The sequence below is a fragment of the Myxocyprinus asiaticus genome, chromosome 23, assembly GCF_019703515.2.
Source record: "Myxocyprinus asiaticus isolate MX2 ecotype Aquarium Trade chromosome 23, UBuf_Myxa_2, whole genome shotgun sequence".
In the NCBI taxonomy this organism is placed as follows: domain Eukaryota; kingdom Metazoa; phylum Chordata; class Actinopteri; order Cypriniformes; family Catostomidae; genus Myxocyprinus; species Myxocyprinus asiaticus.
Genome location: NC_059366.1, coordinates 19,943,751 through 19,958,249, shown reverse-complemented (window position 1 = coordinate 19,958,249; position 14,499 = coordinate 19,943,751). Strand labels below are relative to the sequence as shown.

The 14,499-nt window shown below is 38.6% G+C and overlaps 1 protein-coding gene across 3 annotated transcripts in view; it reads left to right on the top strand.

Moving 5' to 3' along the window:
- LOC127414182 (S1 RNA-binding domain-containing protein 1-like) overlaps nt 1-14,008 on the top strand; it is a 79,478-nt gene extending 65,470 nt beyond the window's left edge. For all 3 annotated transcript variants that reach the window (XM_051651987.1, XM_051651984.1, XM_051651986.1), the window contains 2 exons: nt 8,639-8,823; nt 11,472-14,008. In XM_051651987.1, the coding sequence (XP_051507947.1) occupies nt 8,639-8,823; nt 11,472-11,764 (478 nt within the window). In that variant the 3' untranslated portion in view covers nt 11,765-14,008. The remainder of the gene's footprint in view (nt 1-8,638; nt 8,824-11,471) is intronic.
- Nucleotides 14,009-14,499: the final 491 nt, after the last annotated feature.

The following is a 14,499-nucleotide window of genomic DNA, read 5'->3' as shown; positions in this document are numbered from 1 at the left end:
GCCCCACCACTTGAAATCACTTCCCAAACATACATACACACACAAATACATATACACAGTATGCAGTGCTGACCCCCTGATGGGTCATCTATAGAATTTAAGTATCAGTCGTAGAAAAAAGGCTGCTGATAGTTCTTATTGGAACCCCCTTTCTGGATATGTTAACAATTTAAAAAATATCACCTTTTGTATGAATAGATTATTAGAGTATTCCAGGTTATTTCCAACCTAATATCAATCTAATTCTGCCTCAAAAGGATGATTTGGGCAACTTTACGTCTCAAGTGCCTTTTAAACGCTCTGTCCTGCTTCCATTGTGTATTATCTATAAATATGTTTCCCATTTATTTTAAACACACTGAGGGATGAGTCTGAATTATTGTTTGTGTTAATCAACAGCATGCCACCAATGCAGCATATTTACATAGGTTTAAAACAATCCAGTAAATTCATTGATTAAACCGAAAACAGTAAATTCATTCATTCAACCCCTTTAACTCTGGTGCAGTTTTCTGGTGCTGCCTGTGTTTTTTCACACTCAAATTTAAAAGCTCACCTTACAAACATACAGTGGAATAATAAAAAAAAAAAGAAAAAAAAAAGAACAAACCCCAAATTAAAAAACAATTCCAATAATTGATAAATAATATTGTATGTGTTTACAATCTTATGATGGACATAAATTTAAACAGTTTCACCAGTATCATGTTTTCTTACCCTTTTCTTTCCTCAGTCCACTAATATCATGCTAAACAACTCCAGTCCTCAAATTCTACAATCAATTTGTTTACATGCGCAGTTGTAATCAAGCTACATACACGATCAGCAACAACATTAAAACCAACTGCCTAATATTGTGTAGGTCCCCCTCGTGCCACCAAAACAGCACCAACCCGCATCTCAGAATAGCAGTCTGAGATGATATTCTTCTTACCACAATTGTACAGAGCGTTATCTGAGTTACCGTAGACTTTGTCAGTTCAAACCAGTCTGGCCATTCTCTGTTGACCTCTTTCATCAACAAGGCATTTCCATCCATATAACTGCCCCTCACTGGATGTTTTTTGTTTTTGGCACCATTCTGAGTAAATTCTAGAGACTGTTGTGCGTGAAAATCCCAGGAGATAAACAGTTACAGAAATACTCAAACCAGCCCATCCGGCACCAATAATTATGCCACGCTCCAAATCACTGAGATCACATTTATCCCCATTCTAATGGTTGATGTGAATATTAACTGAAGCTCCTGACCAGTATCTGCATGATTTTATGCTCTGCACTGCTGCCACACGATTGGCTGATTAGATAATCGCATGGGTGATTGTTGGTGCCAGATGGGCTGATTTGAGTATTTCTGTAACTGTTGATCTCCTGGGATTTTACTTAAAATTGAAAAAACATGAAATACTGTTTAAGACTGAAATTGAACTAATCAAATTATGGTAACGATTTTAGTATTTTGTTCATCAACAACAACAAAGGCTCACACTGAGCTATTGTGGTGTTATGGGCTTTCCCATAGAAACAAATAATTTCTGAGTATGAGGACGTGGACAGTTCTGAGTAGAATCTGAGTTCTCATTATGTAAATAAGGTAATTCCGACACAACTTGAACGCAGCATTGGTAATTTTTCTACTTTTATACCATGCTACTTTTGGTATAAAACTACATTTTCTGAGCAAAATTGTTTGTCGGTTTCTTAATCAGCTGTGACTAGAAATCAAATGTCACTAATACCTCACCTCTTACATTCACCTGTGATAAAGTATTTACTTCAGGGTTACTGATACTGTCTGGATAGCCTCTATTTTTGGGCCCACCCAGTAGCTTACGGTGTGTGTGGACCAGTGGCCTCCTTTGCATTGCTCCTCACCAGTGCTGCTTTTCATTATGCCCAGAGGATAAGGTCAACTCAACCCTCCTGGATCCAAAAGAGCAGGAGCCTCGGTACCCCCTAAACACTAACACATCAGAGAGAAAAATAAGCCCAGCTGAGACCCCCTCCAGAAACATGAGCCAATGGGCCAATCGCCCGCCACTGCCACACTTGCACTGTAGCTGTTCATAAATCACTCAGAGTTCAGCTCTGCACCCTCCTCTCTCTCTCTCTCTCTCTCTCTCTCTCTCTCTCGTTCTCTGGAGGGGGACAGCTGGAGAGAGGCACAGTGTCCCTAACATCATGGAAATATTTGGAGGAAAAACCAATGGAGGATGATAGGTAGTAGTCTGTTGGGCAGTACGAGTGCTTATGTAATGTGTTGAAATTGGTACTAGTACTGTGTGAAAATTATATAAATGCAGGTCTTGAAAGCTTGTGTCTAAAAGAGAGAACGGATGCTTTGAAATTTTGACAGTGTATGCTGTACGCCTGGATTGTAGCTATTACAAGGCCGCAGAACATGCAACATCACTTGATTGAGTCAGTTCTTGTTGATTTACCAAAGCTTCCACATTGACCTGAGAGACAAGCTGGAATTCATCAGCATTGCGTTTGCGGGTCTGTTACTCTTTGCATTTTCATCACTTCATAACTCAAAGACCCAGAGAGAGAGAGAGAGTGTGGTTATTTCAATAAACCTATTCCTGCTTTAGAACTGCGAGTTGTTTCAGTTCAAAGTGACCATGAAAGGGTGCTCATAGGATTGAACTTGTATATCTTCTAGGGGTGTAATGGTTCATATTTCTCACGATTTCTTCAGTTTGTATCACAATGTAAGGGTCATGGTTTTGGTACGGTTCGGTATCTGCTTTTTTTCAGAAAAAAAATATTACTGCCAAATCCAGAGAATAATCTATTTGGTAAACACTTCAACAGGTTTGCCCTTAAATAACAATCATTGTTTTACAACAGTAACCATATGTAAAAGATGACGTAAGAAGCAGTTTTCCTTCTTCAGGTGAGGCTTTATTTCCCCTCTTCCTCGACACCACTTTACAGTTTACCTTTAGACGCTGTCTAAACCCTAACACACACTGTTTCTACAAATAAACTCTCACTATTAGGGAATCGTTGCTCTGGCTCGGCTCTGTCATATCCAGTCTCTCTCTCTCGACTGAGCGTTGTGTCGCTCTCTTTATTGCCGCTCTCCCCGTGCTCACTGAAATTAGAGACAGGTGTTAGACATAATTTAGCTCAGGTGTAAGCGCCCTTACCACTTTCTCCGGAGAGATGCTTGACCACGCCCCCGCTGCCACACCATAGTTTAACCATAACATTTGTAGTAAAATCATAGTAACCGCAATATAAACATGGTTACTGTCATGGTTACAGTGTATAGTAAAATCATGGTTACTATATAGAAACTACAGTATTACTGTTATAAAACCATGGTTAATTGCATCAAACCCATGATTTCTGCTCAGAAAATCATGTTGACAGCAGTCATGGTTACTACAATATTACTGAAGTAAAACCATGGTTAATTTTGGTCAGTGTCCTTAACTAAAAAACATTTTCTCTAATTACTACATCAACATTTTAACTTAATACCTGCACTATTATGCTACATGCATCAAAATAAAGTGGACTTTAAATTCATCTCAACTTATATTCAATATTCAGAAGCTGTACATCACTATAAAAGGAATAACCTTGCTATTAAAATGCATACGAGAAGGGATGTTGTGATAATGCTGCTCGAGTATTTTAATAATACGTGGAAATCCCACATGAACACCCCAGGCGCTTTCGTTATTGTTTCATGTCTGTCCGAATTAGCACGTAATGTCTGCTTAAAAACGGAAGGGAGTGTGTGCAGTTTCAGCTAACCTGCGGCTCTTTCCCTGGGTGATGTCGGAGTAAATGATTAATCATGTATCAATGTATTACTGTAACAGCATTTTAATGCCATTAATCAAAGCGAATTATTGACGCTCACGATAGATTACAGCCGCACGAGGAAACAAGAAGTACTTGCATGCACATTTTAAACCCTCACGCACATTATTGACATATATTACCAGTATACGGCACTCGCGCTGAGCGATGTGTGCAAACAGTGCCTATTTTGTAAAAGTTTTTTTGACCATCTCTGTTGTAATTGACTGCAAAAAGAAAATGTTTACAGACAGAAGACCTGAATAATGCAGGGGGCTTCTCTATCAGGGGCTCGTTTTCTCCACTTGCCATATTCAACTACACACAATACTTGCAGAACAGTGATGTCATCAAGTTGACCCACGTGAAACACAGGCAGAGCGTATCCATCTACAGATCCATTCAGGTGCATTAGCGAAGGTTGTAACTGTTTGACGCTTTGTTTTCTTCACCAAACCTTGTGCTCCAGATGTGAGGTGAACCGACTGCGGTGTCAGTGCTTACTGAACCGTGGGTGGCGAACCGTACGGTTTGTTTTTTTACCGAGAACTGTTACACTCCTAGTATCTTCACAGGTCACTAATATAAATGCACTGATATTGCACTGATAACTTAATTAGGGGTGCTTGCCAAGGCCAACCAAGTTTAGTTCCAAACCCTTAACCCTAACTATTAAAATTGTGTGCGTGATTCGTCCTGCACTGTTTGTGTTAGAGACACAAATGATATCTCAAATCATGCAACTTCATAAGGAGAGGTACATTATTACTAAGCAACCAGACATACGATTTTTGCCTGGCTGCCAATAAAACTGGTGGAAACAACCCAATTTATATACATTGAAAGAGGGACTCAAACCATATTGTAAGAGGTTCGTAGGGTGGGAAAGGTGGAAACGAAAAACTTGGGATTGCAACTCAAAGGTAGAACTTTAATGAAACAAACTCAAAGTGGCTTTTGAGCAATACACTCATCAGATCAGGTCACACTTTTTTAACAGTCTTTTCTCTCAGGTAGCTCTCTCTCCCCTTGTCTCTGGCGTGGTCCCTTTTTATCACTCTCCCCAGTGCTTACTGCAATCAGAAACAGGTGTTAGACATTATAGTGCTCAGGTGTGTGCACCCTTAACTCTTTCTCTCTCTCCGGATGAACGCTTGACCACGCCCCGGTGCCACACATATCGAGGGACCAGAATATCCTAGAGACATGGGAGTGGGCTCTTTTGACTTGGGCCAGTAAGCAACTGTCCTGAACACCTAGGAATCACATAGCAATGTGCAAAAAAATAAAAAAATAAAAACTCAAATCACCTTAACAACCACATTGCAATGCTCTGACATTGTGGCAACGTGTTTTGCAAGGACAGGCTCCATAAAATTTTCTAAATAAAATGTAAAAATCCAGTATGCAAAGCATTTGGAAAGCCTTGTTAAACTGTATATAACACTTATTTATTTTATATTTTATAATTCCTATCCAAGATGAGTAAATTTAATGACTAAACAACTAAACAACTGTGCGTTTTATTCACTTTCACACAAATCACAAATACAACTGCTGACTGTGACTTTATAAACACTTATTTTTCGCTCTGTTACTCACACACTGCTATGTTATGATATCAAAATACATTTACTCTATTGCATCATTTGAAAATCTACATATTTCCACGCTTCTGGTAGCACAACTGATGTGTTGAACTTTGGACTCTGAAGTACGTGGTTCGAGCCCAGACAAGCAAAGAAATTGGCACATGGCACAAAAGTGTCATAGAAGCGACATGAAATGACGTGGTTGGTTCAGAAAATGTGCTTTTCATGTCGCATTTGCTTTTAAAACACTATTGGTAAGGTTTTGGTGTTGGTTAAGGGTAAGGATGCCTTTTTTCACCTCTCATTTATCTTTAAGGATACTATTGGTTAGGTTTAGGCTAAAGTTTTAGATTAGGGAAGTGTGTTTTACTCATTAAAACCTCCATCTAAAATTCATCTTAAAAACCTCGTCTGATTACGATATAATTTGACTTGCTTTTGATGCCCCCTGCTGGACAGTTCACTGGGAAACTGCAGCCAAACGTTTAATACGGCACGTAATTTTGGTTTGCAAAAATGTTGCCACGGTCACATACATTTCATGACACCAGGCTGGTTGGTCTGTGAATATGGGTCAAAGAACTTGCATTGACAGCCACAGCTGCACCAATGTTTGTATACACACAGTTTAGAGTTACACATTACCCCACCAGCATCCCTCCTGTCAAACATACTGTACACTTTTTCAGGAGGGTGAGTCAAGGAGGAACAATTTTCTATATATCTGTGTATTAGTGTATGTAAATGTGTGCAAGCTTGGGACAGTGCAACACTGTCTGGCTACATACAAAAGAGTGAGTATGAAGCCCCCTATCTGCAGCAGGAAGTGGGTGGGGCTTGAACCCACCTGCCCTGTCACTCATACAGATGACAGCTGCGCTGGCTGGCTGGCTGGCGTCAGGCTGTCACGGTGACGGCCATCCATCAGCAAGCTGGCTCAGCAGGTCCACCCCCTCCTGTTGCCAAAACTCACATTCCAGTAATACTCTGGACCACAGCATTCCTCAGCCACCTCTGGACAGCTTGGCCTCTCTCTCTGTCCTTGATACCGGCTGAACACTCCAGGACACATATGTGTCCCTGTAAAGGATATTCCACGCATTTGCATTGTGCTCTGGTTTGAGAGAAGTATTTTGCCATTTGCTTGGTGATTTTATGAAGGCACTGTAAGAGACAATAGATTGGCCTTTGTTACGTATATGTTTATTCATTTACATTTACACCTAGAAAAGTACATTTTGTCAAGACACACTTTTGAATGTCAGCTTGATGAAAGCCTTGTCTGGTAGTTGTTAAAAAGCCTTAAAGTCTGAAGCTTTTTTAGGCCTTATGTATCTTTAACACTTTTTTAAATACTGGACAACTAGTTGTCTGTCATGTCATATAATGTGATTCCCGAACAAGTGATTCTAAAGAGCCAATTCTTTTGAATCTACAGCACGAAACGTACAGCGCTACCAGTGAAGTCTGATTCTTGAACGAATGACTCTTCTGAGCTGGTTCTTTTTAGTGAATCAAACACACTTGTAGCTCAGTTGAAACGGTTACTGATTTAATCTTAGTGATGAGCAAGTGATTACTTTGGTCATGTCCAACTTAAAATGAAATAAATAAGAACTGTTACTGTGTTATATAATGTACTTCAGGCTTGTGAGACTTCACTGCTGACTGCTTGTTTATAAGACTGTGTAAACATGCCTTTTTCAAGAATTGTATTAAATTTATGAGGACAGTAAATGCCATAAGAATGGCATTTTTCTATTTCTTAATAATTCATCCTCAAAAGTACTCAAAGAATCTGGAAACTGGAAACGTTAAGAGGAACCAGAACCGATATTGTTCAATTCCTTAAGAATCCAATCCTTCTCACGGAAAGTTTGTTTTGAGAATTGTGACCTATGTTTAGGTCTGGTGGGGAAAATTGCGATTCACAGATTCATTGCGTTACATTGCAAAACAATTCTGCGCAAAAATTAATAAACAAAAATGAAGAAGGATACACAGGACAAATATTAAAGATACAGATAAGTGTCATGCGGTGTGCTAAATTTGTGACACTAAATATTAATATTTCAAACTGTATGTAGTGTATTTACATGCTGTGGTCATTTTTCTTTTTAGAGTATATGGGTCTAACAGAGCTACTGTGCAACAGTATGTAGGTAGTCAAGTCAAGTCAAATGTATTTGTATAGCGCTTTTTACAACAGACGTTTCAAAGCAGCTGTACAGGAAATTACGCTATAACAGAAAATGAATGAATATAATGCGACTATTAGTTATTTATGTTTAGAACTATTAATGGTTAAGTGTTGTGGGTCAGTGGTTAAACAAAACGATTTTGAATGAACTAAAAGTTTTAGTGTTGAAGTTCTTGAAGTCATCCCAAATTAACTGTGGAAATACACGTAGATGCATTATCCTTTGATTTTGGCCTATGAAGGCTTTTGTTAGAGGTTAATTCATTTTCTATGTAATTAAATTTTTTAAGAGACCAAGATGATATCATTCAGTGAGGAGCATCACAGTCCAACTGGAGGCTTATGGCAGGTAATTTTGGTGAACTCCATCCTGAGCACATGCTTCAGACAGTGGCTCATGAAGAATCTCAAAGTCTAAGCATTGCTCAGTGTTATAGTTCGTGGTCATGAATATATAGACTCATCCTGAGCCAGAGCTTATGGTTTGTGCCAAGTAATTGGCCCTGTCTGGATCTTTTTTGCTGGACGTGTTTGGTCTATATGAGACTGTTTCTGCTTTACTGCTCAGCACTTTCCTTTTCCTTTAATGTATGATACTCAAAAAGTGGTTAGATTTATGGAGGGAGACAGAGTCTCTTCATCTCTGGGACTCTAGAAATCAAGATTTAGGGCATAATTAGTCTCACCTCCCCTCCTCTCCACGTCTCTCCTCCCCTCCACTGTTGGCCTCAAGGCTCTTTGCTGGTGTCGGGGGAGTTTCTCCACATGCACCACGAAGGGCTATTAAAAAGCCATTCATTAAGACACCATCTCTCATGGACCTCAATAGACCTCACTGCCTTACTTTAGTAGCTTCTGAATTAAGTGTGTGTGTTTCTATGTGAAGTGTTTCTGTGACTAGGATAAGAAGGTTACAGAAGGTTTTATATGAAATATTCTGACAAACTGCATATACTGATTGAATGAACCTTTTTCATTTATTTCTGCACTTGTTAGGATATTAATTGAAAGTTCTCTCTGTATCCAGGTTCTTGTCTCAAATAGAAAGCAGTTTGGATCAGATGGGCAGTGCTGTGCTGAGGCAGAGGGTTGAAAGCAGTGTTAAGAGCAGTAGTCTGGATGTTTTGGCCAAATCTCTGGACACCACACCTGAGACTCTACAGCTCATTGTGGATGGACTCACTCAGCCACCTGGCTTTGACATTCGTCAGGGTAAGAATCAATGTGTGGCATGCCCACACTATGACCCTGTTAAAACCTGCAATTAAGATCCGTCTCGGGTGATCCGATCACAAATGGTCAGCTTAGACACATCGCTGTTTACACCTGGTAGTAACATGCATCTCAAATGCATCTCCTATGACCACTTGTGTTTGGATTTTGAGGGCAGGGATGGTAATTTTGTAACTAAATCCATCACTCCCTATGTCGTGTTATACTGCATGTTGATACAGCACAAAAAGAATAGAAAGTACAAAAAACTATTTATTTTTCAGATACAAATAAGGCTACTCATTACACAAAATTCTGCAGCGCCACGGAGCACAACTCGCATAGTTTTCAATTAAATTTGACCCAAATCATTATCAAAGGGCATACATTATTTACTCTAGCCATCACTGCATGATATATTGTGTATATCCATCTTTCATATAGCCTACACAATGTATTTTCAGTTACAAGTACGTCTTTTTGTGGTTTGACAGCTTGAATGAAATCCATTCAAGGCTATATAAAGAGAAATTACATAATAAACGTCCTAATTCTTTCATTTCATACACAAACCTGCAAACTTGTCAATGCCACTTTGTTCATTCTTGAAGATGTACAAAAACTTTGTAACTTTTGTGTGTATGGTGACTAGATTCACAACTTTGCATCGATGTGTCCTGTGTGTGATACATGTTCCTTCTCCTACCAGCGACGCAACGCTTCTCGCCTGGTGTGTGACCAAAATGTTATATAGCTCCCAAAGCTATTATGCCAGACTATGTTAAACAGAAGGCCAACTGACAGTGAATTGAAAAGCACACAAATTAGGCTTCTAATTTAAATTTCAGCTAATGTTAATATATTGTTGCCTCGAAAACGTATCGAGAAAATAACGTGCCTATCAATAATTGATGTATTGATATTATATGACATTCCTAGGATTTAGCACTATCAACTATCCATCAAGACAGATTTCTATACCTGGCTTAAACAGGGTTTGTTTCCTTTCCTTATAAGGACAGTATAACCTTTGTTTTTGTCTTACTATGGTATTAAGTATTCTAAGTGCAACTTCTTTTAGAATGTACATTTGTACAACACCATCTACATGAATGGTTGCAACTACTGTACACAGACAGACTGGCAGAGAAAACTAGTGCATGAAAGACTTTCTGTATTGCAGTTAGTATCGTAGCCTGTGGCAACATTGCATAACAGTAGCTTACTGTCCCTCTGGTTAATACGCAAATCACGGTTTTGGAATCTAATACCAGCTTAGCATAACACAAAACCAAAGTTGACAAACCAAATACTTTCCCAACATGACAGCAACACATACCGATCATCAGGCATCTCTTTCTCTTTCTTTTACTCTTTTTATTGTCCCCCTCCCTCCCATCTCCCCTGAGACAGTCTCTTGTCTGTGAGATAACCAGGCGGCACTCCAGGCTTTTGAAGTCTTGCCGCGAAATTTGGGGGAAGACCCGTATTATTAAAGCAGACCTGCTGACACATACAGTATATCATTAATGAGAGAGAAAGCTGCTTAAAAGAGAAAGCAGAGCAGCCTTGATCCCAGTTGTAAAATCCCCTAGTTACTCTCTCAGTGTGAATAAAAACTACCAAACAACAAACGCCTCTTCTGGATTTAATGTAAAGTTCAGACATCTGAGAAGACATTGTTTTCCTTCTGCAGGTGTTGATAGTAAATGTTATGTTTCATTACAGATGACAGGATTATAATTGAGATTAATGTCCTAATGTATTTTAAGGGTTTAGGAACAGAGTTCATTATCTGCAGAGAGAAGGTTTTCTTTAGTAACAGGAGGGAGTTCTATTTCTTTACTTGGGAGGATGGTGATGGCACTGTTCATTGAAGTTGAATTTACAATGGAACACTGGTTGGGGACTTTTTTTTTGCTATTTGTACATATTTTAGGAATAAATTGATCAGAAATTTTTGTTTGGTTAGATAGTTGAGTGTAATGTAAAAAGTTCTCCAAAGTTTGCTCATATCTGAATAGGGTGTTTTTCCACACAAGTGCATTGTGTGTTCCTGATAATACATCATTGATGGAGACCATTTGCAGCGATGGTTGCCATGTGCGCCAGAAGATGAGATGTCACTGTTTTGCACTAGATGGGACACTAGCTTTCTCGTCAGAAGTCTGCAAGCTCACTTCCCATTGTTGGAAGCCTGATGGGTCCTGCTCTGTAGCCAGCTGTATAAATAACTGCCATGTGAGCCGTACTCTAGGTAAGGTGTCCCGGATAAGAATAATCAGAGATGAATGTTTCCTGGACTCCATATCCTGCTGAGAGGCCATGTTTATGTAGAAAGCACCTCCCAAAGAAAATCTCCCAAAACAGACAAAATGGACTCTGAAAGAAGAGGTTTGAGAGGCCTGGTAATTCAGTTTGTTTTAAACCATTTAACCTAAGCTTATTTCTAATGTCTAGCTTTGGAGGTCTTAGATCAGTTTTGCTCTTTTAAGCAGAGCGCTTAAGGCTTACGTGGAAGGAGGATAATGTCAGTCTTGGTCTTTGGAAAAAGGCAAAATCTGTCAGAACATTCTCTTTCCTTATGCTTAATTCTTTCTGTCCTTCTTTCCTTTTATAATTATCTTTTTTTATCATCCTCAATGTAGATTTTGAGCAGGCCGACTTCAAGCGAGAAATTGTGTCCATGAGTGACCTGCGTGAGGGCATGGTACTAACAGGGCGTGTAACAAACACTGCTTTATTTGGAGCCTTTGTGGACATTGGAGTTGGGCGTTCTGGTCTCATCCCAAAGCGTTACATCACTCCTGATAAACTTCCTGTTGACCAGAGGCGACGAAGCCTAGCTCTTGGTCCAGGTGAAAGGGTAGAGGTACGTGTCCTAAATGTGGATCTTCAACGGAATCGGATCAGTCTGGACCTCATTAGGGTTCTCCAATAAGAACTATTGATTAGTTATATAAATAACAAAAGCATACTGAAGATGGACTAATAGACAATGGACCATTTGTCATCTCTGCTTTTATGTTATGACTACTGAATATTTTGTTTAAGGAATTTTCCGGGTTCAATATAAGTTAAGCTCAATAGACAGCATTTGTGGCATAATATGGATTTCCACAAAAATTAATTTTGACTTGCCCCTTGTTTTCTTTAAAAAAAGTAAAAATCTTGGTTCCAGTGAGGCACTTACAATGGAAGTGAATGGGGCCAATTTTTGAATGTAAAATACTCACTGTTTCAAAAGTATAGACACAAGACATAAACAGTATGCATGTACACATGATTTTAGTGTGATAAAATCACTTACTAACCTCTTCTGTGTAAAGTTAAAGCCAATTTTACAACTTCACTATACCATGACGAAGTAATGTCAACAATGCCAAAAATCCTAAAATGACTGTAAAAATGACAATTTAAACAACTTTACAGCTCAAATAATACATGAGTTTTAACAGTAAGTGCTTGTATAAAATTATAAGCTTCACATTTCAGCCTTTAAACCCTCCAAAAATTGGCCACATTCACTTCCAATGTAAGCGCCTCACTGGAACCTCAATTTTTGCTTTTTTTAAAGAAAAGGACTGATGAGTCGAAATTAGTGGTAATCAACATTATGCCACAAATGCTTTTGATTGAGCTTAACTTATATTGAACCCGGAATATTCTTTTAAGTATTTGATTATGGCAATTGAAGATTTTGCCATAAAGCTTCCAAGCTTCCAAGCTGCAATTATTCAAATAGAATAGAATGTTTTTTGCACTTTAGCAAATTTTTCACTTATAAAGCCGTAAATAATATTATTGGTTTTGTATTGAATATGTGTTATGTTTTTCATGTCTGATGACTCCCTTATTTAACCTCATAACTTCTGTTCTTGTTAAGATGCTGTCATTTTATTTTGTTTCACCTTTAGTTTTCAAAACATTAAATAATGTTATGTTTTGTGAAAGATGACAGGATTTTAATTCAGATAAATGTCTTGATGTGTTTTAAGGTTTAGGTTACAGAGTTCTATATGGACAGGGTTCTTATGTTGCTGGAAAACCTGTAAATATCTAGGAGTTTAAAAAAAAAAAAAAACATTTTTAGGGTGATTTCCAGTACTGGAAAAATCACAGAAATTAATAAAATCTGGAAATTTCTATAGTGAATACAAAATTGTTATGCTTAAATATTTTGCCAAGAAGAAATCGCTCTTTGACAGTGCAGTCTCCATAAAATAATTTACAAAATCACAGTCATCACGCATGGCAGTAAAAGTAATGTAAATTCATCAGTCAAGTATGGGAGTTCTGTATGCAGATAAACTAATTTGTATGGAAATGGAAGGGGAAAGGGTGGTCTCTATGATTTCTATATTTTTATGGAGAAGATCATGATGATGCTTGAAGTTAAATTAACCACAGAACTCTGGTGGGAAGAAAACTGAATGCTATTTATAGACGTGTTAGGTTGTTTAAAATAACTGACTCATTTTGTCTAGTTAAAATGATTATTAAACTTCTGTTTTTGTTATGAAGACATAGCTCTTTTGATCTTTCTTTCTCTATTACTGTAGTTTTCAAATCCTCTAGTACATCATAATTTTGACGCCTGATGAGGCTAATGATTTGACACAATTATACCAATTGGATGCTGTTGCTATAGAACCATCAGGATGCAGCAACAGTCACAGATGTTACCCCACAAAACTCAAGCCTGTTTGATTGACAGCCGCTTATCAGGCAGAGAGGAGGGGGGTTGTAAAAGCAGCTGCCAAACTGCAATATGACTAGAGGCCATGGGGAAAAACTAAACCTAATTATCTTAGGCTAGCCACGTGCTAATGAGCTACTTCAAAATGAATCCCATACTCCCTCGTCTCTATTATCTAATCTGTTTGTTTATATGACACAAATAAAGAAATGGAAAAATAAGAAACCTGATGTGCCCTGAGCGCTTAACACAAACCACAGGGAAAGAATTCCAAATGAGTGTATGATATTTGCATTTGGGATGTTGCTTTGTATTACAGAAGTCTCATCAGAACTAAGCATCAGTGAATGGATATGGCTTTGGTGTATGTTCAATGAATTTTGTTGGATGAGTGTTGGATTGTGCATTGTTTTTATTAAACCGTTCTGATGTAATAAATCCTTAATAAAATGGCACTTTTCGTCCTTTTTCACTTGCTAAATTAAACTTTAATGGATGACATATTTTACATAAAAAATATTGCTTTGTGTTTGGGATCATTTCTTTTTTTCCATATCTATTTATGTTGTGATAAACTCTCTGATACAGTACATGCTGTCCAAAACAGTGGACAGATCTTTAAAAGCCATTTTTTTTTTTTTAATCCCCTTTTCTCCCAATTTGGAATGCCCAATTCCCACTACTTAGTAGGTCCTCGTGGTGGCGCAGTTACTCACCTCAATCCGGGTGGCGGAGGACAAGTCTCAGTTGCCTCTGCTTCTGAGACAGTCAATCCGCACATCTTAACACGTGGCTCGTTGCACGACACCGCGGAGACTCCGCATGTGGAGGCTCATGCTATTCTCCGCGATCCACGCACAACTTACCTCGCGCCCCATTGAGAGCGAGAACCACTAATCGAGACCACGAGGAGGTTACCCCATGTGACTCTACCCTCCCTAGCAACCGGGACAATTTGGTTGCTTAGGAGACCTGAC